At 37.2% G+C, this 26748-nt stretch overlaps 1 protein-coding gene across 3 annotated transcripts in view; it reads right to left on the reverse strand.

Annotated features, from left to right (window-relative positions):
- LOC121294447 (ADAMTS-like protein 3) overlaps positions 1-26748 on the reverse strand; it is a 123150-nt gene that overhangs the window by 36473 nt on the left and 59929 nt on the right. For all 3 annotated transcript variants that reach the window (XM_041218136.1, XM_041218135.1, XM_041218134.1), the window contains 12 exons: positions 25608-25735; positions 22129-22174; positions 20563-20799; positions 13915-14041; positions 7902-7976; positions 5221-5378; positions 3748-3859; positions 3185-3323; positions 2924-2974; positions 1788-1992; positions 1294-1441; positions 43-127 (listed from right to left, as the gene is read on the reverse strand). In XM_041218136.1, coding sequence (XP_041074070.1) covers positions 43-127; positions 1294-1441; positions 1788-1992; positions 2924-2974; positions 3185-3323; positions 3748-3859; positions 5221-5378; positions 7902-7976; positions 13915-14041; positions 20563-20799; positions 22129-22174; positions 25608-25735 — 1511 coding nt within the window. The remainder of the gene's footprint in view (positions 1-42; positions 128-1293; positions 1442-1787; positions 1993-2923; positions 2975-3184; positions 3324-3747; positions 3860-5220; positions 5379-7901; positions 7977-13914; positions 14042-20562; positions 20800-22128; positions 22175-25607; positions 25736-26748) is intronic.

The following is a 26748-nucleotide window of genomic DNA, read 5'->3' on the forward strand; positions in this document are numbered from 1 at the left end:
TTTTATGAAGAAGCAGATGAAAATGAATGGATGTGAACTCACGTAGGCTCCTCTGAAGCAGCTCTGGGCTCCTCCAGTTCCTGTGCTTGTTTAAACCAGGGCAGCTTAGCTTCCACAGGAAGTTTCTCTGGAAGAGCAGAATGCATAAATCATTCATTGGAGCCTCTGGAGTCATGCAGGGAAAGAATACTTAAAAAGCATTTTTCACTCCCAGTTAGTGGAATCTGTAAAGCACCATTTAACCCTTTCCTATTGGATCAGCCTGGAGTTATGATGGCCCCTTTGACAGGATTATTAATCATAACCTCCCCTTGTGCCAATCAGAAGCCAGGAAATACCCCCACCCCCCCCCCCCCAAAACACACACACTGTGGTGACAATACGGGCCATTCATCAGCCAAAGTCTCTTGCACCGAGCAAACCGGTTCCTGAACGCAAAGAAAAATATTTTGAAAGATTTCTTTCTTTTCAGATTGAGGATTGTTAATCACTTTATAACAGCACTCAGCATTTACAGTTTTATCTCTCAGATGTGAATGAAAGAGCCGCTGCTTGACTGCGCTGCCTCCCCTGTACATTCTCTCTCTCGGCCATCCATCTTCTCAGCTGCCAGGATACTAAATGAGAGGCATGGGTTTATTTCTCCCCTGATAAAACATTTTCTTCGCTCAGTCTTAGCAGTAAAACTAACTGAGTGCCTAAGTAAGTAAGAGGGTTGGAGAGGTTTATTATCCTTTAAATATAAACAAACATCCTAGGTTTCTAAATCAGGTCCTAAATCTGTCTATCAATCTGTGAAACATTTATCAGATTTGAGTTTGAGAGAGAGGCAGGTCTGGACTGATTGCTTTCTGTTGGCAATGCCTCCGCCCCATCATTGTCTTCCTTTAAAAAATGTTACCAGCTCATTAGGCTTAAATGTCTCCCCAGCCAGAGTAGGCCTTTAGGCTCGTTCCTGAGGTGACCAAGGTCAGATAATTTAAAAAAGAGAGAAGGAACTCTGAAAGTGAACTTTCTACTAATTAGAAACAGATGAAGACATGTTTAAGCCATATTGCACTTAAGCAAATGAAGGAAACACCTTTGAAATCAATCATTATCTTCTTTTTCACTTACATACCTATTTATTGATGATGCGCCAAGGAAAGGTCAATAACTTGTGCCATGAATTTTACATGAGAGGTCTGGCTTCTGTACAATTTTATCCAAGATTTCCAAGTTCAGGGCTGTTACAATCATGGCTGTGCAATTTTGAAAATTGAAACATACCAGTTCTGTGTTTGCTATGCGTACCTTTGGGCTTGTAGCATGCAATGGGCACCACACACTCTTCTTTGATGTGGGGTTTCAGCTGAGGATTACACCCCCCTATGTGCTGGCCATGGTGATCAATGCAAAGAACCACTCGGTAACGTAGCCCTCGACCACAGGTAACAGTGCACTGAAAGAAACAAAAAATCAAGCCTAGAACTGTAAGACAAGACTTGTAACAACAGAGATCATCTACTGTATTGTCTTAAAAAAGAAATGGTTAGCGATGTGTCACTCTTGCAGAAAGGCCAGTATTACAAATACAATAATGTACAATAGGTGATCAGAGGGAATTGAAAAACGCCATCCATTCTGTGAAACGATCCTTCCTTCTGTTGTATTGTTATATCAGTGATGACATGAATGGCAGATATTTTAAGCAGTTAATCTATGGTAGTACTGCAGTCTGCTTTAATCTTCTGTATTGAATGGCTAATTGACTTTATCACCCTCCCCTGTATTATGGCTTTACCTACCTGAGACCATTCCATTGCTATCCACTTGGGGCAGTCAAACAGGTTGCAGGTTTGCATGAGCGTTGGCTTAGGCGTGTACATGCACTTCCACTCCTCCACCTGCAGGATCTCCCCATGCATGGTCTCCTCCACACACACAATGCTCCGTGTCTGAATGCCACCCCCACACGACACGGAACAGGCCGTCCAGGGATTGTGCTCCCAGCTAAGGAAACAAATATTACTTATCCACAAACAAGATATAATAAGATAACATTTTAAACCCAAACAGGCCAATTAACTGCTATAACTCAATATTTAACTGAATACACTTGAACATGTACTGAATTAAAAAAAAACAAAAAAAACAATACTGAAGTAATTTATCCACACTGGTGTAGCAAAAAAATACATGCATACCAATTTATTTCTATTTTTATCAGCTACATAATGTATGTTCTTCATGTCAAATGAAAGCACTGTTAATAACAACTGTAGACGAGGGTGAGTAGGTTATCAGTACATCATTTTAAGTATGAATAATGGGTTTATGGAGGAGGCAAAAATGGTATGTAACTGGTACAGAACCTCATTATTAACGATCATAAATCAACCCTGCTGCATTCATAATCATCACCTACACTACTCTGTAGGAAGCTGCCAGAGGCAAAGGTCAAACTCCAACTTAGCTTCAATGACCTGCAAAATCAATCAAGCGAATGATGCACCAACCTAAACAGTTGCTAGATTTAGTCTGCGGGTGCATTTAAAATACTAGAAATGTATTAATGCTTAGCTGTAATATAATCCTGGTCTTCCCTTTTATCTTTAGATCCCCTTCCAAAAAATGCAGAGCTTGTTCATGTAAAAGCAAAGGAGAAGGGCTGCTGCAGTTCAGAAAGGAAATGACTCATAGTCCAGAGGTGGAAACTTCCTAGGACAACAGTTTATCTCCACCAGACAGAAGTATCCTAGTTGCTTCATTTGAAAGCTGATGAGCTCTGTTCAGCTGATCTCAGAGGCGTTTGTGGTTCAGATTCACTTCATACAGCTGATTACAAAAAAGGGATAGAATACAATACAAGCAGATGCACTAACCCATGGAACTCAAGTGCATCCAACCAAAGTGAAATAAGTCTGTGTGGAGAATTACTCACCGAGGAAGGGGCTGGAAGTGGTCGTAAGGCATGATCTCTTTAAATCCATCACTGTGGGGTATAATATTAACATGTGTTATAAGCTAAATATCTTTTTAAAAAAGTAATTAAAATGGTTGGATTTAAACTGAAAAATGAATGAAGAAAAAGAATAATCCGGCGAAGAATGCTGTATGTCTACACAATTTTCACATTAGCAAATGTTTGTGAAATGATATGACTGTATCAGTTCTTTTTAGTTCAGCAACATTTCTAACACACCTTGCAGGGCAGGGATCCATGCTGCACTCCTTCAGTTTGGGTTTGGGTTTCTTGTTCTCAGGATAATAGTGACAGTATTGGTCAGACACCACGCGGTTTAAACGAACATCCATACACTCTGCAGAGTTTAGCTGATAGCCTGAGATGCAGACAAAGCACAGTAATAACACAGAGCACACAGTTATGGAATACATAACAAAGCACATTAATAACACAGAGCACACAGTTATGGAATACATAACATTAGTGATTTTGAAATCTCAGTTCAGGAGAAAAAACAGCTGACTATGAACTAAAAGCGCTAAGATTTTGAAAATGGGGCATCAGAACCAATTTCAAAATCTTAGAGCCGCTGGTAATTCTAAATGGCATTAATGACATCATCACATTCTACGCTGCAACTACACAGTACATAACCAAACATACTAATCATGTGTAACTCCATATGTAGTTACATTGTTATAGCATAGGAATTACACCACCATACCTTGTAATTACAGTTTGATTATGCCTCAGCACTAAAAGTGTTAGGCAATGAATCAACTCTTTAGTCCTTCGCTTACCTCCTCCGCATGTGACGGTGCAAGGGAAGAAGTCTGTCTCTCTCCATTGATGGCTGATGGGATGATAAAAGATGAAATGCACCACAGTGTCTCTGGAAGCAACGTACCTCACCTGCAGGGATACACAAGTGTGTAGATATGCACCATCGCTTCTGAGGTTGGATAAAGGAGAAACTGTTTATGTTGCAAAGTGCATTTTACTTTGGATAAGACCTACAATAGCTTGCTCTGACTTACACATACTTTGTAACCTCCCTAAAAGGCTAATTAAATATTTAATGAAGTGTTTGTGTTAGTTGACAAGGAAACTCAGTGCAAGCATAGGCACTGATCATACAGAGCCGGTATCATTCTAAATGATGGAGCTTCACTATCCTTTCTGTGAATGGCAGCACAGCGCATTGGAAATAAATTGACAGCTTGTGTATGTAAATAGAAAAAAACAACTTTTCCCAAGAAATAGTTGAAAAACCTAAATATTGCTGAAACGTCTTAGTTTCATTCCATGTCTGTAAAGAGTACGTTGAGCAATATCATGAACAGTATGAAATAAACAGCTGTTCAACTATGTCATTTTAAATATGATTCCAAGCAGTCGCATTTTAAGCATCAGAAAATTAAGACTATGCGATGAAATGCTTGTCCATACTTCTGCAGTTAGATGTCATGCCAAAAATTAGTCTAGAACAAATTAAGTTTGTTTTAATGCCAGTAACTTTTTTTTCATTGTCAAAATCCAACAAATATTTCAAACAATATATACTTTTATGGACCAATATATTCCCTAAAGTAAACATTACTGAACAGGATAATTTGTCATTAATTGGTCTAACAGGCTTGAGTCCAAATATTAAATAGTATGACATCACTTGTTCTGTATTTAATACATCATCTCATACATGAGCAGCAATATCTTCCTCCACAAGACACACTTTGGAGGCAATGATTAGAACAGCCATTTCATATCCCTTCAATTTACCATTCAAGTGACTCATTTGGTTTCCTAATAATGGAAACATCAAAGCAGTTGCATCATATTGTATACTACTTCACAGGTAATCCCATAGGGCCAACCCATCCCATAGGGCCAATACCAGAATTACAGACTACTAACCAAAACCTTCTTAAAAAGGTCCAGGAATAATTAGTAATGCCAGCCCAGTTGTTTTGTGATTTAAAAGACAATGCAATGCATACTTAAATCCACAGAGTCTAGTGTGCCCATTGGATTAAACATCAGTGTTATATAAGCACAGCATCATGCAAACTAACCAAGGCTTTACATGATCATTGCTGAATAAGGAATACTTGATATTCAATCCCATTGTATGAAAACAAAGCTATTTCCTTTTGGTGATTAGCTACTGAAACCACAGCAACTTTTCCCATAAATCAGATGGATAAAGTATCAGTGGTTTCCCCTTTGTTTGAAATCGTTGCTTCATTTTGTAAAAATAAACTCCTCACCCTTACCTTTATATTAAAGTCAGCGCCCAACGGCCCTTGAATCCTGAAACTCTGCCTGTCTGGGTCCTTCTGAAACTCTACTGTTGTGTTCTCTATTAGGAATGATCCGGGGGAATTAAAACTGTGCTCCCCTGTCTGCCCTTGCAAGGTTTTTGAGTCAATAACTGAAAGAAATGGGAAAATATCTCATATATAAATATAATAACATGCATAATATATACCATATATACAGATCTTAATATCATTAAGATACAATGTAAGTTAATCAATCAAACGACACCCTCTACAAGATACTGTCGAATAAATTAGGTAAAAGTTTATCCATGTATATTTCTGCACTACTAAGAATATGGAAACTGTTTTTAAGAGCTTGTTCCCATAATAAACGAAGATTTGTTTGGAATAACTGCCTCAAATACAAATAAATTATTTTATTTTTAGCAATAAAATGTCCAATTTCACTTCAACATTAATTAGTAACAGCTTTTAAAGCTTGCAACTTGAAACAATTAACAATGATCAATGTTTGCCATGTCATGCTTAAGTTACTGCCAAACAACCATTACAATTTCATTTACAAAGGGAAAAAGAATATATATTTTCTGACTAGCTTTAGGTAATATTTAGTTTAATTTAAGTTCATGAACTTGATTCTTATGCACAGGGCATGTGAACAGATATTACCTCTTATTTTCCTGTTTTTCCAGTTTTTTTTTTTTTTTTTTGGGGGGGGGGGGGGGGGGGGGGGGGGGGGGGGGGGGGGGGGGGGGGGGGGGGGGGGGTTGCATGAGGTATTTTAAGAATGCTGCAGTATCTGTGTTGTCCTTTCCATTCTTACTATCAACTTCTTAGCAATAGCTTATCAAAAAACCACAGTGTCAACTTTCAGACCACTCATCAGAAATATCTACTAATTCAAAAGAACTACATCTGGAGTTTGCTGTTGCTGGTGTTGTTCTTGATGTGAATGTATCGCTTTATTTTGAGTGTCATACATGAGTATTTAATTAATAGGCAATTAACCATTTGTTGAAGTTGTGTTACATGTTAATAAACTCAATAGGTGTGACATGCATGCGTGTGTCTATCATTAGACTGCTATTTGAACTCATGGCAATCACATGGTTTAAAAGAGCATTATTTAGGTAGTGTGGATAGCATACAGAATAATGGTAAAGCTGCATATCAGTCTTTGTATGTCTTTTTTTTTACTAGAGCAGTAAGTCGCAAAACACATACTCAACATACATATGAAATTTGAGCTCAAATGGCAGTCTAATGATAGATACACACACATATCTGTCGACTGTTCATTAACATGGAACGAAACGTCAGCAAACGGTTAACTGCATATTAACTAAATATTTATTAATGCCACTCAAAATAAAGCGTTACCAAGATTTTTAACAGAAACTGAAACCACCTCAATCCTACAGTAAGAATATGTCAGGTGAATAACTGTCCACACAGTTTTAATAGAATGGATTTCAAAACCCTGGTTAGCACCCCTCCAGCCTCTAATTATTTTTGAAACCCTGTAGCTGTCTATCCTCGCCAAAAACAACAAGAATAACCGAGATTTTTACACATTAGTCAATATGCATGGGTTACAATAATAGAAACAAGACGGTTAATGATGCTAGGGGACAGACTGGGTAGATGTTATCAGAGGTAAAGGGGTTAATAACGGGTATTCAGAGAATAGAGAAAACGCCCAAGAAGCATTAGTCATTTCTATCCTTATGAACCTAACACCAGGCAAACCATTACAGAACACTATTCCAGGGTGTAGGGCAATGTAAATTCACTGTGCCTGCCCAGCTGTTTTGCAATTTAAAAGACAATGCATAATTGCTCAGTTAAATCCATAGCTTCTAGTGTGGCCATTGGAAAAAACATCAGTGTTATAGGGGGCGGTGCACAACTGGTCGAGCGCCGCCCGAGGGTGTCCTCGGCTGACCGCACACCAGCGCTGCACAGTGAGTCTGCAGTGTGAAAAAAAGCTCAAGGTTAACTTGGGGAGAGTGAATTTATACTAACGATTTAACCTTGTGTGGGGTCTGCATAATGTTGAAAGTGATCCCCTATCTATAAAACTGTCTGTAACAGTAACTGAATGCATTTTACACATAGGAACACTTAAGCTCCCTGTTGATAGCATAATCGGATTGTTCAAAAGCACTGTCTTAGCTCCTAAAAGCAAACGATAAGTCAGGTTTTCAAGTCATGAAATAATGTCCGTGGCAGAATACAATGTAACCCAATAACAATTACTATCAGTAAAATGGTTTGAATTGGATTTTTATTTTAAACACAGCTGCTCAGAGCTTTGTTATATACAGCAGGAGAGTATAGGATTAATATTATCACACAAATATTTGATCCATGTTTTTAAAGCATTCTTTTTGTACAGTGTCAAAAGGATCACCTCTAGTGCTCAAGAATTGAAAAGTTACCTAAGGGTGCTTAAGGGCAAGGGTGTCCAATCATGGTCCTGGAGGGCCATTCCACTCCAGGTTTAACAGGTAAAGTGAGATCTTTAACTCAATTTAACAATTTACAGTTTGGTTGGAACACAGACCAAGACTGGGAGGACCAACTTTGACCACTCCTGCTTTAGGGTTTTGTTACATGATCATATCTGATTCAGCTGTTTTGTTTTTTTATGCACAGTTTGGTATACTTACTCAGGTGATCCGGTCCTTTTGCAGTGATTCTAACATTACGACTTCCATATGGGACTGCAATCACGGTTTCCTCTGCTATAACAAAAAAAAAAACAAAAAAAACTTCACTGTCTACACTGTATGTTAATCCATCTATTAATGGTTTTTTTGTCTTTGCTAGATATAGTACCATGTCATATCAAAGCCATAGTTTATTACCTTGTACAAAATATATATTTCATGTTACAATATGTAACCAGTAAACTGAATTGTTTCTCTATGTTCTATTTAATATCATTTCCCCACAAACCTGGACTTAGCAGTAAATAGCACCAGCCTTCTCTTGCTGTCAAACACCAGGCTCTTCTCCTGAGTGATTAGATAAACAGAATCCTCCTTTTCCATCGCCCTCTAACACATGTACACACACATAAACACACATCGTGGGGAGCTGCACAGCGATGCAAGCTGAGCCTCTGATTTCAAGATTGCGACTGATGAAATGGAACTAGCGGCACTATTTGCTTTCACCACTTTGTGATGACGACATCAGAGAAACAGACCACTTGTTATGTTGTCCAGACTCTGAGAAGTGTTATATTTTCCAATTGGAGAAAAAAAAAAAATGGAAGGAGTAAAAGCAAATATATTGACGATTGTAATGTGGCCGAACATGCTGTAGAAGCAGACCGTAGCAGAAAACATTGATTGCATGCGTCCACTAAAAAGACTCATCAGTGGTTGTTGGTTCTCAATCATGGTTATGAGATAATGATGCACACCTGCCAGGGTCCTGCTCTGCTTTGATAGGGAACTTGTTTTTTTTTTTTATTTTTTTTTTAATTGTTATTATCATAGTGTGATATTTTTTGCTTGTTTTTAAATAGTACAATAAAAACCTGCATGAAACTGCAATAGTTTATCCTAGGGATCCTAACTCACCACTCAGATAATATACAAAAATAGCCCTGAAGTTCTAAATCTTCACATGTTATTCTGACAGGGGGTGGCATTGGAAGAGTGTACCACAATGCACTGGGCTGCACACTAAGTCTTTATAGCAGCAATATGAAGGTGGATTGCAAGCCAACTGGAGCTGGATGGTGATAAAAATCTAATCTAACATCTATAAGTGCCTCAAAGCACTTGCATTTACAGCCTCTTTGAAGCAGCTGTGCAGTTTCTCAGTGTTGTAATTATTTCTTCTACTTGACCTGCACAAACTCCCTACCATTTGAAACCAATAAGCAAGGCTGATGACCAAGCCTTTAGACTGAATACATTTTATTGAACAGCATTATCTCGTACCCACTATCGGATAGCTATAACCTGCGATGTTAGGATTAGAGTACTGTAACTGCTGTTTGGGTCCTTTATAAACAGACTTTCATAAATGACACTTAACTGGCAAAACTGGCAAAATCTCGAAAGGAATCAGGGAAGGCTGGGATGTTTTCCAAGTGCTCAGTTTAGTTATTTGGGAATGCTCCATGCAAAGAATCTGCTAAATAGCTTTTCATCAATTAGCACTGCCACTTTTTATTACTGCTGCTGCTGCTGCTGCAAAAAAAAAAGCTTATTACCAGGATAATTCTTAACCAAATGCCTACTGCTTTTTACATATGCAGTATTGTATCAGTTTAGCCACCCATTGTATTGTGTAAAGTTCTTAAAATTGCTGAGCAATTGTAGGTTAATTTGCAGCCTTGTGCATCAAAGGTTAAAGAGTTTGTCACGCTAGAGAGAACACAACTTTATACAATTCAGTGGGTGGATTTAGGTTCTGAATTCATGCATCATTACCATTTTGATCAACAGAGCGAAAACTCCTAACGACTAGAAAAAATAAGGCATTCAGTACCAGATAGCTTCTAAGATAACGCTGGGTTATCCAAATGCACAGAGGAAATCCCCAAACTTGTCCAAAACCCAGTTGTTGTTTTTCATTATTTTTTTAAATGACTGATTAATGCTTGCTTCTTGGCTCTCCTAGTTCCTTATGTTTTGCATAGCGATTATATTAAGCGGTCTGTTCAATTACAGTGCTGTAAAGCCATCCTGAAGTCACTCACACAGGAGTTTTCTGTACCTCCAAAACACTATATTTATGTAGTGGTTCGTCATGTTTGAATTTGAGAGATTAGCCCATCTGCTCTGTGGCAGCATTAGACACAAGCCCATCAAAACTAAAAGCGCAGCGCACTAATTGAAGCAAGGAGGAGAGCAGATTACGACAATCACTCTGCTATTTAGCAGCAAGGAACTGTTCATCTTAAAGGCAGTTTCTCGTACAGAAAAGCCAAGGGTCAGACATTACAGAACTACCTTGGATGAAATCCACGGCCCATCGTGAAGAGTGAACGACAGCTTTCGTGATCTCATATACAAAGATATCCCATAGAGCTGCTTTCAGAGAGGAAACCAGCTCTATATATCACAACAGAAGGCTGCAGTTTTCAACAGCTGTTACATCTGCCTGACCCTGGGTCAAGGCTTTTTTTTTTTAAAAACTAAAAATAAATGAATGGGTTCATCAGTCTCATATCCTGTCTTATAATTCCAATTGCTCTTGTCTTAGTGGCTCGCAATACTATGAGTCACATCTCCTTTTGATTCTTGTTTGTTTCATAGGTGTATGAAGAGGGACCAAAGAGTGCATTTATTGGTAATGTTGCACTGATAAAGCCAAGCAGGTCAGTTACTAACAGCTAGCTAAAGAAATATTCATGTGAGCCATACTGATAGAGTCCCATACTGCTAAGTTAATTACCGACTCTGGAAGGACACATCCTGTACAATACTTGCAGGCTGTGCTCCCTACAGAACAGTACCCCCATTGATAGAGGTGTCTCTAGTCAGAGCACAGGGTCACGTGCCTATCCCTGTGGCTCTGACTCCCCATGTGTGGTATAGCACAGTTTGTGAGCAGCACTTTCCTCAGCAGGTGAAACAGATGTGAGATTGTTATCAAGCTCTATGAGAAAGTTATTTTGGCTGGTTTGAATAACAATGTTGTACAAGCATTAAACTATAAATAATTACGAGCAGGTCTCGGGAAATTGGGTGGCTTACAAAATAACAATAACATTAAAGCTATGTAAACATTTCAGCATTTGAACTGCACAAGCTGGTGACAGACACTGAAGGAGGCAAAGTAGAGACGAAAAGGAAAGAAAATCTCGACCGCAATATTTCACCAAGGAAATACCATTAGTGCGGTCTTTTTATTGTTTTTTTAAACATACAACATCTTTGTAATTCTCTCATTAGATTGCACAAAAAAAGTGATGTTTTAACTATCTTACAGCAGCATAATTGCAACATGTATCTAACAGCTGAAGATAATTAAAGCAAAGGGACAATGGTATACATTATGATTGCAGAAGGGCTTTGTAATGTAATAAGGTTGTTAAAATGTTGTCTTGCTGATTTTAAAACCAGCTTTTTTAAACTGAAATAATGAAGGCACCCTTTACAGTGTATAGTGTTGTCTGCTATTGACTCACAACAGGTCCTGCATGCTGTGCAAATATTTAATAAGAAACAAGTAATCAATTGGCTGTGCAGTAGTAAAGACTGAACGAGCAGGATGATTCAATGTCCAGAGAAAATGTCTCTTACCATCTGCATAGTTTTATTCCGCACCTGATCTACGCCCCCAGGACTATCAAAACAATTACAGTTATGCAGGAATGCATACTATGCAGGAGACAAAAATGATAAGTCATACATTTCGTTAACCCTTCATGCCAGGTTCATTCAGGCGAGTGAGATTCCAGTCCTGAAAATAGTTCTTGAACACAGGAATACAGGGCTCAGAGGATATAGCTCTCTCCCTGATTGACCGTACTGGTTTAACAGAACCAAACAGAAATACCAATACAGTCATTAACATAAGGCGATCACCACTTACAAACCTGTAGGTCTGAATCATCCTTATTTTGTAGTGATTCTACATATCAAAAGTCAATATTCTGGTTGCTTTCTTCTGTTTTCTTTATTATGCTGGGGCAACATTTTGAACATGTTGCTATTTTGTCATAAACAACAAGAAACCAGAAAGAAGGGCAACCATTTACTAGCCTCGTACAATGCACTAATGCCCTTGTTCAAAATCATCTGTATGACACATTGATATATATATATATATATATATATATATATATATATATATATATATATATATATATATATATATATATATCTATTTAAGATGGTTGTGCACAAAGTGTAACAGTAAACCAGTCCTAAGCTTATGTTTCAATATAAATCCCTAGGTGAATAGCTGCTCCCAGCTGTAATTTATACAGATATTATATTTTCTTCAAACATGTCCAGCTAGTCATCCTTATATCCACAGTTCCTAGACTTTGAACTGAGAGACCCTGTGATACGTTTATATTACTGCCCAAAAATGTTCCTAGACAAGACCGTCTTGATCACATTAAGCACTGAGTGCACTTAAAAGAAAATGTGATTATAAGAAAGAAAGTGCGAGGTTTACGAAAAACTGCACATTGAATGCATTTTTTTAAATTTTATTTTGTATTATTATTGTAAATACCTGCAGGGCTGGATTTATTTTCTCTGACAGCAAACCTCTGCCAACAACTAACCAAAGCTGGTGGGATGCCAACAACTTTGTTTGATGCCCTAAAATAATTGAATTTGAAAAGATTACTCTGCGTATTTATACAGTACAGTAAATGTAACCAGATACTTTAATACTCTAAACAAAGCTCCATTCCACTAACCCTAAAACCTGTTTATCCAAAAAAAATTATATTATATGAGATTAATTTGTATAGACATAAGAATGGCAAAATGCCGATCATAAAATGATATCTCCACTAAATATCATGAGCTGTATCCAGAAAGACTTGAGCTTTAGTGCAGTGAAATGCATCTGCACAGGGGAATTATAAGGCAAACATATCCTTACTTGATGGAGTGTAACAAGCTTGGGGTGACATACCGAAAAAAAAAGTTGGGTTTAGCTGAGTTCTCTGTACTGAGTGGTCTGCTTGCTGTTTGAGAGAAGCAGTCTGCTGTTACTAAAGAACCCATTTTGTTGGGTATTGTTGGTTTTAAGACAAAAACAAGGGCCTTGTTCTCACACAAATGGTAGGCCGCCATCGGTCAACTAAAATCACAAACTCAAGAAATGTCTTTAAACAGTTCCATCCTGCATGAGTCAACCACTTCTCATGAAAGTGCTTTAATTAATCCGTTCATCCTGCATGAGTCAACCCCTTCTCATGAAAATGTTTTAATAATTAAACATTAACATCAGCAGCAGCATTGGTTTAAAAGGGTGAGACCACGGCTCTACAGGGTAATCTACAGTGCACTACAGTAAAGAAAACCCAACTAGCATCATGCAGGATTTACCATAAGCACGTTAAAGCTTGTTTTGAATGCATACACCGGCCTACAAGCCCATGCAGTTGAGTTTGAGATTTAATATCACACATGGTTCCTCGTTTTGTAACTGTACTTGTGGTACAAAACTATGCATACAATTAGAACACAATTACAAAAGGTTTTGCCAACTCCTTAAACACTGTGAACACATGGAAATGTAATTGCAGTGTACTTTAGTTACCGTGTAAAATAAAAACAAGTTAAAATTACAAAGATCCATGTGCAGTTAATACAAATTTGTAACGGGAAAACTATAAACTAAAATGTCATCTTTGCTGTTGTACTGGAATGTTTTTAGAACCCCCAATTAAGCTCTGATGTTTTTATTATGGTTAACAAAAAAATATTGGTGGCCAAAAAAGGAATGATCAAATAAGACGTTATAATCTAACTCAAGAAAAAACAAATGCTGCATGCTAATAAATAAACTTTAGGATGCTGGCCTAGATGCAAATATTGTATTTGAATGAACTACGGTTCACAGCCTGTGTGATAACTATAAACAAACTGGGTGAAACAGGTGCCAAAGTGCAGCAAGTGGGCCTTCAAGCAGTTTGTGTAGCTCTGAAAGTATATTTTTGCAGTAGCTGTGAACTCCTGGTGTACCTACGTTTTTCTGGAGAGACGTGTGTCTTCGATTGTCCCCTCACGAGGCGACACGTGGAACCGTCTCCTGCACAGACCCCGCAGTTGTCTTCCTTGGCGTTGCTCCCAAGTTGCCGATCGCAGCCCACAGCCTGCCAACATCAACAGGACAGTCATGAGGAGTGCATCTTGCACAGTACACACGTTTCTGGTATTATCTTTATTGTTACATGAGCCTTCTCATTTTTTTTCTCCCTTTTCCTCTTTAAGAAGCTGGCCTCATTCTGTCAAAGTATAACCATGTTCCCTGATTGCTGCTTTATAGACTGCACATAGGCATTACTCCCTTCCAGGGAATAAAATCCCACTAATTGACCACAACAAAGACAAATATTTATTGGGTTACAACTTTTAATATCCTAGGCATTTATCTGCAATATTATAGCATCTTTACAAACTCATCAAAGTTTCTTATTATTGGTTCTTTTATCCTTAACTCATAATGCACACCCAGAGAAATCTGGAACAGAATGGTGACAGAGTGGCAACTGGCTCACCAGCAACCAGTGCCTGTCAAAGCTTTGCTCACCTCAACTCTTGTCAATAAATCAATCCGACAGATTTTCTTAAATGTGGTGAACCCAAGAGAGTCTCCAGTAGCGCATGGCTCTCGAGTCTGGTTACAGTATAAATGCCAGCCGTTCACTTACTTGATCCCCAACTTCACTGACGAGACACCAATACACACTTTGTAGTTTATTTGCCTCTAAATCAAGACCCAAACTTGGCATTCTTCCCTGCTTACAGTCATTCAAAACTGCCAGCAGCACAGAGAATTAGGTGAGCTTCAGGAGATGCCAGCATTCACAAAAGCTCTTTTAAAGCAAAGCCGACACGGCATCTTTATCTGTCACTAATACTTTTTACAGTTTAAACTTTGCGTGCATTTCATTTTCTTTCTTTCTTTCTTTCTTTCTTTCACAAGCTTCGGTCAGCTCTGTTTTGCCCATTAGTATAAACTGATAATGCTATCAACAGAAAGGCACACGAGCAAAATGTTTATTTTTGTCGTTAAAATATTTTTTTTAAAAACACCTCTTTAAGCTAGCTGGACAAAGCACTAAATTACTTGGGAGCACCTGGGAGTGGAAACTTTTCTGAAGTCAAAAAGGAAGCTCATACTAAAAGTGAATTGGACTTACTTAAATAAGTTGGGAATCATAATTATTGTCAAAAGGGAATGCATACAATATAACTGTTGCGAAAATGCCATTACCTAATATTAAAATACCACCCACTGACCTACATTGTTGGCAGCTAAAGCATATTTGTATAAAAATGTAAATGACTTTCAGTCCGTCAAAGGTAAAATGCATTCATTGACTGTGGTTTCTTTAACGATTGGGAAAAATGTATCAATTAAAAGATCAAAGAATGACTTCATGGGAAATGTTTTAACTCTGATTAAAGGTAGTTTTGCTAGACTATGAATAAAGGAAGGAAATATACACCAGCCTGAAATAACACATTCAATCAAGATGTTTGGCTATTTTATGCCACCTTATATCTGGAGTAATTGTTTGTATTTATTTTCTTTAATGCATTGTCAGTCAGGGTCATGTGCAATAAACTGTATTAGTGAAAACGGTGCAGCACAAAATAAGTACTATTAAAGACAGATACTGTTTAAAGTGCTTTCAAAACCAGTGTTAATGAGAGATATTTAACAGCTTTAAACTATGTCTGAACTGACCTAGAATGCATTTAATCTAATCGAGCAGTCATTTAATTATCCTTAATTGCCCATACTCTGTTCAATGTCAATGTCTAATAAAAAGGACAATGTTGTTTTCTCGTTAGTGTATTCTAGAACTGCAATAGGCCCTGGACTTCATCATGTGTAATTTGTTCAAACGTTTCACTGCAGCTTTGCCACTGTGAACTAACTGTAGTAACTAAACAAGAAAGGAATGTCCTTCTTATTTTCTTTTTTTTTTTTTTTTTTTTTTTATAAACTACAGCTGAAACCTGTGAGTTAAGACCGCGAAGATACTTATGATTCCAGAGCTCTTCATTGATCTTGTTTTGCACAAACAGTGGTGAAACCAAATCAGTGTTTCCATGGAGATAGAAAGGCTGTGTTTTTATTTCTATCCAGATAACAGGATTGGATCTCAGTTTAACTCTTCGTTCTGCAGCAGCAACACAAGTTGCTGATTCAAAACAGGCTAATTCTGAGTGGAATACAACTATTTGAGTAGTAGACAACTAGCAAGGAATTGCTCTGAACAATAATCCATCTTCTCCTGGTTGCCACTAAGCCGTTTCTTGCTAGTTTTATACCGTTAAAATAGCTTTATTTATTTCAAATATTTAGACTGTGCACTCATTGCTTAATAGGATCTGAAAGTATTCATTTTCATCCTCATTAGTGACAATATATTAGGTGAATACATTATTATCAATGTACAGCCATTGCTATTACACTGCTATTATACTGCTATTACAATACAATAACACTTGTAATAGCTGAGCTCTGTCAGTGGAATGGCATTTTAGACAGAAACTACTTTATTCACCAAACTGCCCTCTAGTGTTCAACATGAACTACAGCAGTTTAGTGATTAACGTTTAGTGATTAGTGATTAACTACTGTACTTCCCTTTTATTTATTAAACTCATAATACAAATTACGTGCAACTATTTTAAGTTTTATTGTAACTGTATGTATTTATTTTGTTGTCCTAAACTCCTTATAAATGTATTGATAACATGAAAGAAGCACAACACAAAGAGATAACATTTCCGACTGATGCAGAGTCCAAAAAGTAGATTTAAAGGCAAACGCAGCAAGATCCTTTTCATTGGCAATGCATGTTAAACTTTTTCTATGCCACTGGTACCTTATAAAGATGTACTGGGAGTATTGCTGGCTAAGAGAAGTGCGCTCTGTCCAGACATCTCAATCAGGTAACAGCTGCATTACTCATTTATGTCACTGGATTAGGTGCAGTGTCTAATGTGTATCTGTTCTTACTCTTCATTCAAAACAGGAAAATAAAAAAAGGGTGATTAAGAAGTGATCGATTGAATCAAAAGAATGTCTAACACTACTTTAAGTGCTGGTTTGTTTACCACATGAATATGTCCACTAACTAAGAATGGATTTATATAGAAGAAAACAATAGGCGTTCTGACAGTTTCTTGGACTATGTTAATGTTCAAAAAATTTTAAACATGTGTTTTTATTTATTTATCATTTTTTTGCATGCAAGAAATGCATTCTCAGATCAACAAAGTAAATCATTTCCATACTACTGTGAAATGAGTTACCTAGTAAATGCTGTTTTTTTTACTATATAGAGCAAACGTTTAAAATACTAAATGCCAAATACTGTAATAATGTCGCTTTACCCTATTCAACTGAAACCCTTTTGGATTTTCAAATCAAGAAGCAAGTTGCACAGCAGAAAAACTCATTTTCTTCAACGTGAGTTATTCAGAGTACTGCAGACAATCTACAGTACATGATTTGTAGAAAACATTCTTGTATAATGAAGTGTTTGTTCTCATGTTTACTGTATCGCTGGCATCAGTTAGAACAATTTTACTTAATGACAATAATGAGCACCAGAGCAGGATAATGTCTTGAGATTTAGACATGGGTGGCTTGATTAAAGAAAGATAATCATGTTGCCAATCCAGGCTGAGACTACCTGATAATCCATGACCCATGCTATTCTGTGCGGGAAGCTTCTTAAAATAAGCAGCCAGGATACAAGCAGCTGAACTTGCTTGATCACTACCTGGGGTAGCGTGTGTAGTGTCAGACTCTTAAGATTTCACAATCCTTGACATACATCCTGGACTAATCTTTGATTTATGGTATCTTTAATTGCTGAATATATTTCCATTCGTTTGAATTAAGCACAATCTAAATTCATTACCAGATGTATAGTCAACAAAAATGAGATCATTTGAAAATGCACAGTATACGATACACATGATTGTGTACAATTATGAAAATCTTAACATACAGAACAGTAATCTATACACAGAGCTTTGAACACTGGTCTGAGTATCTCAAAATTAAAAGCAAGTGTATTATTTATATTATCTTATCTATATTAAAATTTCAGCATTGGTTTAGCTAGAATTGAATGTCTCTTTCTTCGTCTCTCTGTTTCTCCGTCTCGGCCTGTTTCTCTTCTGGAGAAAGGAAAGACTGTTCATTGTCAGACAGAGATTTTAAAATGTCCTTGGCCTGGGAGCATGACTGAGCCATTCCACAGGCATTCCTCTTTAATAGAGTTGCATTGCAAGCTGGTGAGTGTGTGCATCACTTATAAATAAGGGAGTTCACTGGCCAGCCTTGTTCATCCTGCACTGATATGCATTAATCATGTACTGCAGGGATCAAATGTTAACAAAGCTGTCAGTCAGAAGATTGTCTGCACTGGGGTCACTTGTAGTCGAGCAAAGGGCATCTACAGTAGCTATGAATGGGACCATTTATTATTTTCTTCCTATTTTCACTTCCGTCAAAAGGGAGCCTTTAATATGACTGGATGCATGGAAGGTAACCCGATCTGAATACAGTAGTTTTAGACATTCAGAAACACTCAAATCTTAATGTGATCTACTGCACTTGCAGATCAATGAAATCTGGAAATGAAATAATAATGCAGTTTGAAATATATAACTAGGCTTGCTAATTTGCGATATTAATCGGTAAAGCTTGTTCGACTGAAATAAATGTACATAGGATAAACGTCGGTAAAACCACTCGCTATTTTTTATTTTCATACCAAAAATAGTAATTTAGAAACCATCTGTAGTTTGTTTAGTTTTTATACTTGCTGTCTGACCGGTTTCCGTTCCACTCTGAATGGCTAGGGGACGCTGTCAATCATCTCAGTGATCCGTTAGTATAGTTTCACTGTCACTGTCATTTCACCCAGTTCTGACATATCTCATGACTGAAACAGCACCAGAATGCTCTCATTCGTTTAAATGACTGTCAATCATTAAGACCTGTACAGACTGTGCACTTTCAGCTCAAGCGCCTGTCATTCAAAGCGTCTACTTTTGAAATTAGCGGGTTAAAGTTTCAATTTAACTTGTGTAGGACCTTTATCTTTACAAGGTATAGCTCTGCTGTGACCCAACATTATTTCAGTTAGAATGTTGGTAACCATGGTTTTGTTGCATGTTGAATATGATAAAGGGCCTTCGCTAAACAAGACTTTCCTCAATGGCATAAAAGACTAAGTTTCTTTTTTTTTTTTTAAAGCATAAAGATCGATTTCACCAGTTATCTGCTTGAATTGAAAAATAAAGATCTGAAAAAAAAGTAGATTCTTTCTAAAATAAACGTCAATATTAATTGTCGATTTGGCACAAAAATTAAAATCGAATCGTAGCAAGCCTAGATATGCCTGAGACTGTAATAATATAAGCTTAATCGTTTGAACAGCGACTTACTGAACAAGGTACAAAGTTAGCAGTAATGTAAAGCAGGATCTGTTTATGTTTTTTTTTACAAACTATTTTCTATTAAGACGAAAGTTGGCTTCATGTATAGGGCTCGACTGACTATAATATTAATCTAGCCACTAATAATGGTTTATGGTTGACATGAGTGTTTCCTGTTTACTCTCTGGTTTACTCAGAATCCTGTTAATAACCATATGGAACGCTACTAGAACTGAGCCAGTGTTCTGGGCCATTAAAGGCCCACTAGTTTGGTACTCTAATGAAGTTTGAACGCCAAAGAACTGTTCAGACTTGCAGCAGCAAATCAATCTTTGATATTTCTATAATTCATCACTACTGGAATTAAACCATTATATCTTTTTAATGGACTGTGAAAAAAAAAAGGTAAAATTGACAGAAGCCTAACTGGTTCGAGCATCAGTGCAAACAGATGGGAAGTTTAAAAATCTGCATCCCTAAGGCTATCCAGTGCACTCATTGCACAGTACGTATATACAGCGCTTCACAGTTGATTCCAGAAACCAAATTTCACAAGGGTTCATATCAATCAACAGCATTTAAGAAAAAATAAATCAACAAGCATGTGGAGATTCCATTATGCAGTACATTTCTTTCCATCCTGTCCAATATCAGCATATTTTATTTAATCAAATCTCTACACTGTTAGCCTTTAGTACATTTCAATGTTTAAAGTGTGAACCAGCTTCCAGCAGGCACCTCATCCATCTTACCAAATCACATCAGTGCTTAAGGGTTATTTTATGGGAAAACTGCAAATGTATATACAGCTATGGACAAAAGTTTTGCATAACCAAGAATTTTAGGATTGAAACATAATTTAAAAAACAAAAACTATATGAACATTATTTAGATCTTTTATTCAACATCATGCAATCAAAAAAACTACATAACGATATCACAAAAGTCTACTGAAAGCCATAATAGTGCTACAGTATTGCATGTTAGATGTAGAATAGATTTAGATTTTGTCAGTTTCTCATTAAGTATATTGAAAACTACAAAGCAGTGTGTAATTCAATATGTTAGTGTAACATTATTCAGCAGGTTTCAATCGACTTCATGAAGCAAGAACAGTACATAGGGTGATGACGCAAAACGGTGCGTCAAGTATGAATCAGCTGAGCTCATTGGAAATACATATATCTGCTTTATTTACCTGACAGATCCCACTGATGCACATATCCAGGGAATCTGTCTTGCATCGAGTGCCGTCCAGCACTTTGGGCGCCAGTTCCACCACCTGGTTCGTCCCTCTAGCTTTGCACTTGAGCGCACAAGGAGCGGCAGGGTCATTGTAAACTGGGAGCCACTCATACGTGTGTCCCTGGTATTTAACGTCATTGTGTGCCGAGCATTGCTGAGCTCTGAAGTCACCGATTTCTACAGGACATTCCTAAGAGATTAGAAAAGATTAAAAATTCAAAGTCTGCTGCACATCCTTTATTAAACACAAATGAACATTAGGAAGCAATGTTGGTTTATTATCAAGCACTAAAAAAGAAATAAACGACGTCCCCTTTCTTTTAAAAGAAAAAAATAATAATTAAAATAGGCAGTTCAGAATTGAAAGATAAGGAGTCTTATGGAGAGCTTAGTTGCCTCTCATTCATTTTTCAATCACTTAAAATGTAATTAAAATACAAAGGGTAGTGAAGGGTTTTTGGACAGCGTTATTGAAATGCTTGTAAAATAGACCTAATTAACTGTCTTTTTACAAACAAAAAATGTGGCACTTCTAGTCTGACGCTTATCCGCTGGTTGTCCACTGAACACTTCAAGAAAACGTGTCCCTAATTACAAACAGCAATGAACTACATTAATCCCAAATAACATTTATGTATCTTATAGATCGATAAATACCATGCCATGATGTAAAAGATTCCTTAATCCAGACAAAACCATTGCGCTGCCTAAAGCGTCTCAGCTCAATATTTTAAATATTATCCTGGGAACACTTCCCACTAGACCTGATTGAAATCATTGCTAGTGTATAATAAATCCAGATGAAACCACTTCAATGGTACAATAACATTTCTCCTTTTGATTAAAATTGCGTCAATATTATGTTGGGTCTCATTTCTTCCCTATACAGACTTGATCGAGATGGGCAAAAGTCAACTATAAACTAGAGATTACATTTGGAGGCCTTTCCGGTCCTCATCATTCCTCTAAGCGGAATGATGTAGCTTTACCATATGGCAGAGCTGGGTAACACCGGTAATGATAATCCAGGACGTTCCTGCTGAGTCAGGTAAATGACAGATCTTCTGCCTAATAAATCAGTCACGGCTGTAATGGTATACTACCTGTGAGAAACTGGGCTCCGGGTCCTTTAACCCACCGAAGCCATATCTATCAAACCCCAAAGATGTTAAACAGGCCCAGAGTTTCAGTAGCGATTATCCACTTTTGAGAAGGTCAAACAGAAAGCCACATTTTCCATATAATATGTGATTAAACTACTCAGCAGCTTTTCACATCATTTGTAGGCATTTCTTTTCACAATGTCTTTAATAAAATGTTCTTAGCCTGCTCTGTTAAACTTTCAAAGTCGGACATCTAGCATATACAGTACTGCTCACCCTTTAATAGCTACTGGGAAAATATTGAGGAACAGGAATGCCCCGATACAAGTTATAGCATGAAAATAAATTTATACCAATATACAGTACTTTTAATATCTGAGATGCAGAAAAAGTCAATGTTGAATTATGCTACTTACCATATTACTGCATGTTTTGTATCTTATATTTCGCCCTTCACAATTTCTGAAATAAAAACAAAGACTATTTAAAAAAAAAAAAAAAAAAAAAAGGATTTATATTCTTCCTAATGTAAATATTGTTAGGCAGGCTATGCAGATGTATAACAGACAGATTCCAATATAGAACACAATGCAGATGATCTGTTCTGGTTTTAGGTAAACCTACCCCAAGTGCCAACAGCTGTGGAAGCATTCTTCTTCATTTTTAGATTGGAATGGGTACTATTTATTTCATGCTGTGAAACAGTTTGGGCTAAAGTAGAAGAATTCTAGCAAAAAGAATCTTGCTTTGGTGAATTATATTTTTGGCTGTAAGCTTCACTTTTTCCACCACAATGATGGAAAACCGTGCCCCACAGAATCTATAAATAAGGCACTTTGTTCCCTAATTCCTGATTCAATTATTTTCATAAAGTTACAAATAAAGTTACCTGTCTTTACATAAGAATGTGAGTCTGGGGCATGAAGCAGAATCAATTCTGACAGGTATTTTATTTTGAATCAAGTAAAACTCGACATCACCTGTCAAAACGGGACTGAGCTTCACCTGCCAGGACCTGCGCATAATGAAGTTAGTCACTGACCAAAACCCCTGCTGAGCTTAAACTAGCAAATTCAAAACCCAGAAAGGATTAGAAAACATTAATCGGTATTAAATATTAATAGTGACATTCATATTGCATTACTGCCTTGAATTTAATGCATTATTTTGCTCTTACACTTGGTATTAATTAACTGTACCTGACCTTTTAAATCACAGAGCCCAATGTAACCTTTTGTATCTGGCTCCAGGTTAAACTCTGAAAGCAGACATAACAAGAATTTCTGTACAAAACTTCATAAATGAAGCAACGGTTAATAAGAAGCCCAAGGAAAACTAATTCAGCGGCATAGACACAAACATTGTTGTCTCTCATAGTAGTGGAATGAGAATACCAACTTCTGGTAATCGTTCAATGGGACTTTTAAGGTGAGGAAACACAAAGCCACGTTTTCAGGAACCTGGTTCGAGGAGGCCGGGAGACCTAGTCTGAGGCTAGTTCGCTGTCTCAAACCTCAGGTCTCCCCTGGTGTGCCATACAGTGGCCTGAAACATAGTCTCCTGAATCCAGCTTCCAAGCCACAAAGTGGCTTTGTGTTCCTTCAACTTTATTGGACTGCTACCACTATATAGTACTTCCCATTTTAGGACATGTTTGCTACCAAGTTTCAACAGCAGACTTGTGCAAACTACAGTGAAGAACTCATTTATGTAAAATATGTGACAACACTGGATTAAGAACAGTTTATATCTGCCCAGAGACTGGTGGAATGATGTACACATTTTTGATTAATCGAATTTCACCTTTTGGCTGGAGTCTATATAAAACAGCATGCTTAGTCACTTGATGTTACTATCAGCTGAATTAAGCCTCACCAGAGCCAAGAAGGCTTGTGAAATGAATACCAAGGGAGGATGAGGCAGGAGGCACACTTTGTGTTGTTCCAAGAACAACTCTGGACTGAGACATTTTACAAATTTCATCTCCTGTTGTGACTAGACACCTTAAAGGGTGAGAAGGACCGGTGAAATCAAGTTTGAACAGATTCTAAAAATGTACCCCTTTGCACGCCTTTGCCATTTGCAGAAGGATTCTATTGGTCTTAAATCCAGACACCTGCTCCCTTCTGCTCTGTTTCATTTCAACAGGTGCAACGGCACGATAATAAGTGCTGCTGTGCTCATAAAGAAGGGGCTTGTTTTGCTCTGCACACTTGATGGAGTCCTGCATGGCTCGTGAGGGTCTGGCATGATACTCGCATTATTTTCAGCTTGCTGCTCACAATTCAAAGTGTAAGTCTTCTATCTGACAATGATATTCTGACACAGCGGGCCAATTTTAAATCCGCTCTTGCACAATCACGTTCAGAATCTTTTGAAAGACATATTCACATTTTTAAAGATAACAACAGTGTAGCTGTTCCTATGTAGACAAATAAAAGGCATTTTCAAATAAATGTAAATCATTTCCCAATCTTTTCTTTTCCTGCAAGGATTAAAAGAATATCAGTGTTTTGGCGAGAAATACACACACACACACACTCATAGTTGGCAGAATATTTTGAATTTGTCAACATGCAACTGAGTCCTACAAACATCTCTGTTTAAGAATATGCAAATGGAACTCTTCAAAATAATTGTAAAGTGGAGATTATGCAACATACTCAAGTCTCTCTATATACTGTATGCCTGCTTTCAGTCAAGTGCCATGCTATAATCAGCAATTTATATGGCACTCAAAATTAAGCAGTGTGCATGGTGTATTGTTTTCATTAGTCTATGAAGCAAGCCTTACTCGTCAGCATGCTTTTTAACAATGTGATTAATTTTCTTAGACAACAGCATGTGTGGTAACAATCAGGAACAAAATAATCCTTGTTTATCATGCTTTATATTTAATTCCATGTGTTTGGCTCCATCTTTCATCATCTTACATTGTGCAGAAGATCAATAGATTAAATTACACTCAACCAAATAAAAGTGATAATGCATAGTAAAGAAGGCATGCTATTAAAATAAACTCACTACAATGGAATGCAAAAACAATATTGCAGTGTCTTACAGACTTTGCTAAAGCATCAGTAAGCAAGAGCCATATAACAATAAAACGTAACCACACGCATATGGTTACAATAAAAATGAGATGTTAGCAATAACCTACAAGAGCTTATTTAACTTAGATTAGTTTCTGAGTGTTTTTTTTTTTTTTTTTTTTTATTAAACTGCTGATGGAATTAAATCAGCCAAGAAAATAAATCTGTGTCAGGTATAATTTGCTTATCGAAACTTTTTTTTTTTTTTTAAATTACTTGCTGAACTCAAAGCAGGGTAAGCTGCAGTGATGTATGTATCTGCACTTGAAATCCGATTCAACCTCATTGTTTCTCTGAGAACGCTGAACCTTTCACTTTGGTGCTTAAACAGATGAACCTTGGAATTCTCCAGACTCACCAAATGTGTGTTCTTACCATGTGGACCTTACCATACATCTGATTATCTAGAAATACACTTGCATACATACCATTGTTTCCAGTGGTATATTACGCCATGGTAAAAGCATAGTCAAGAGTATACATAACAGTAAAATCACAGTAAAGGGATGATAGAGAGGAGAATCATATCATAATCAGGATACTTAGATAATAACAGGAATAACATGGTAACATGCCAAATGACCATGCCAAATTGTCATATATTTAGCAATACTCTTTGGTAGTTATGGATCAAATTAAAATAAAGTACAACTCTTAGAAGCCCATGCTGCATAAGTAAAAGAGCACACTAACTCTTTTTTATTTGTTAACTCAGAAGTGATGTGGGTAAATCCACTCCAGTAACCCTATGCTGTGCCCTGCAGTGCCTCATTATAGCTGTAATGAGGCGGTAAGACTCTAACCTTCCATTCAGACACCTCCGCAGCGAGTAGGATGCCGCGCCTCCACATGTGCGGGAACAGTCACTCCAGGAGCCCCAGGCGTCCCATCCCAAGTCCTTGTCCTCATCAGAGCGTGTGATCCGGGATGTCTGCGTGTGAGCAAAGCAAAACAAACTATTACACTGAGCCCTGAAATAACTTCACGCCACTGCTCAGCTTACCCATCCCATGGAAACACTTACAAGCTGACCGCAATAAATAACACTACTGATAAGAATTAAAAAAAAAAAAAGGCTAGGCTACATCATACAGTGATTTTAAATAAACCTAATACTATACACTTATATCCAAATTACAATTTAAAACTGGAAATACAGTGAACAGGCATAAAGCAAATTAACTACACATGAATAACTGTACTATTAAGTAACAATCATCATACTGGGCTCTAAGATAATTATCCTGCTTAAATAAAAGTTCTCCCAGTTCCTATGCATGTAATGGCTATTTAACAATACTCTTTTCCTCACCACCCTGTCATTCATTAGGTTTGCTTCAAGGAGAGTCTTTAAACAGGCCACTCTCAACCACGTAATGTTTAAATAGCTGTCATGGAGCCTTTGCTATGGACCATCACTGTGGGTTCTGACATGTGCATTACATGCAGTGCTACTCATTCCTAATATTTATGGAACACAAAAGCAATTACTATTAAAAAATACCTGTTAAAAGCAAAAACAAAAAGGTATGCGACAATGTCTGTTCCATCTTTAAATGAACTGCCCTGTGTCAGCCTTGTGCTACAGAAACAGCACCAAACAGTAAAATTAAGAACAGCGCTTTTGCTGTTAACCTTGATGGGTCTTCTAAGAGAATCAACTCAGCAGAAACAGGTGGAAGTATACGGTGACAAGTTTTTTTTTTTTTTTATACCGAGAAAAAGAGAAAAGTACAGCGAAACGAAGATTTACTCCATTAATGTTATGTTTATAAGGTAGTGGCTTTCCAAAATACTGGGATTGTTTAAAATGTTTTGTCTATGATTATAAGGCATGATATACATACAGTAACGAGTGAAGGAAAATGTTTTTAGTAACCATAGATGTGAATGAAATGCCTTCCTCAAAATATATGTACACCAAGGATACATTTAAGTGATAGT

The sequence above is a fragment of the Polyodon spathula genome, chromosome 19 (assembly GCF_017654505.1).
Source record: "Polyodon spathula isolate WHYD16114869_AA chromosome 19, ASM1765450v1, whole genome shotgun sequence".
NCBI classification, from domain to species: Eukaryota; Metazoa; Chordata; class Actinopteri; order Acipenseriformes; family Polyodontidae; genus Polyodon; species Polyodon spathula.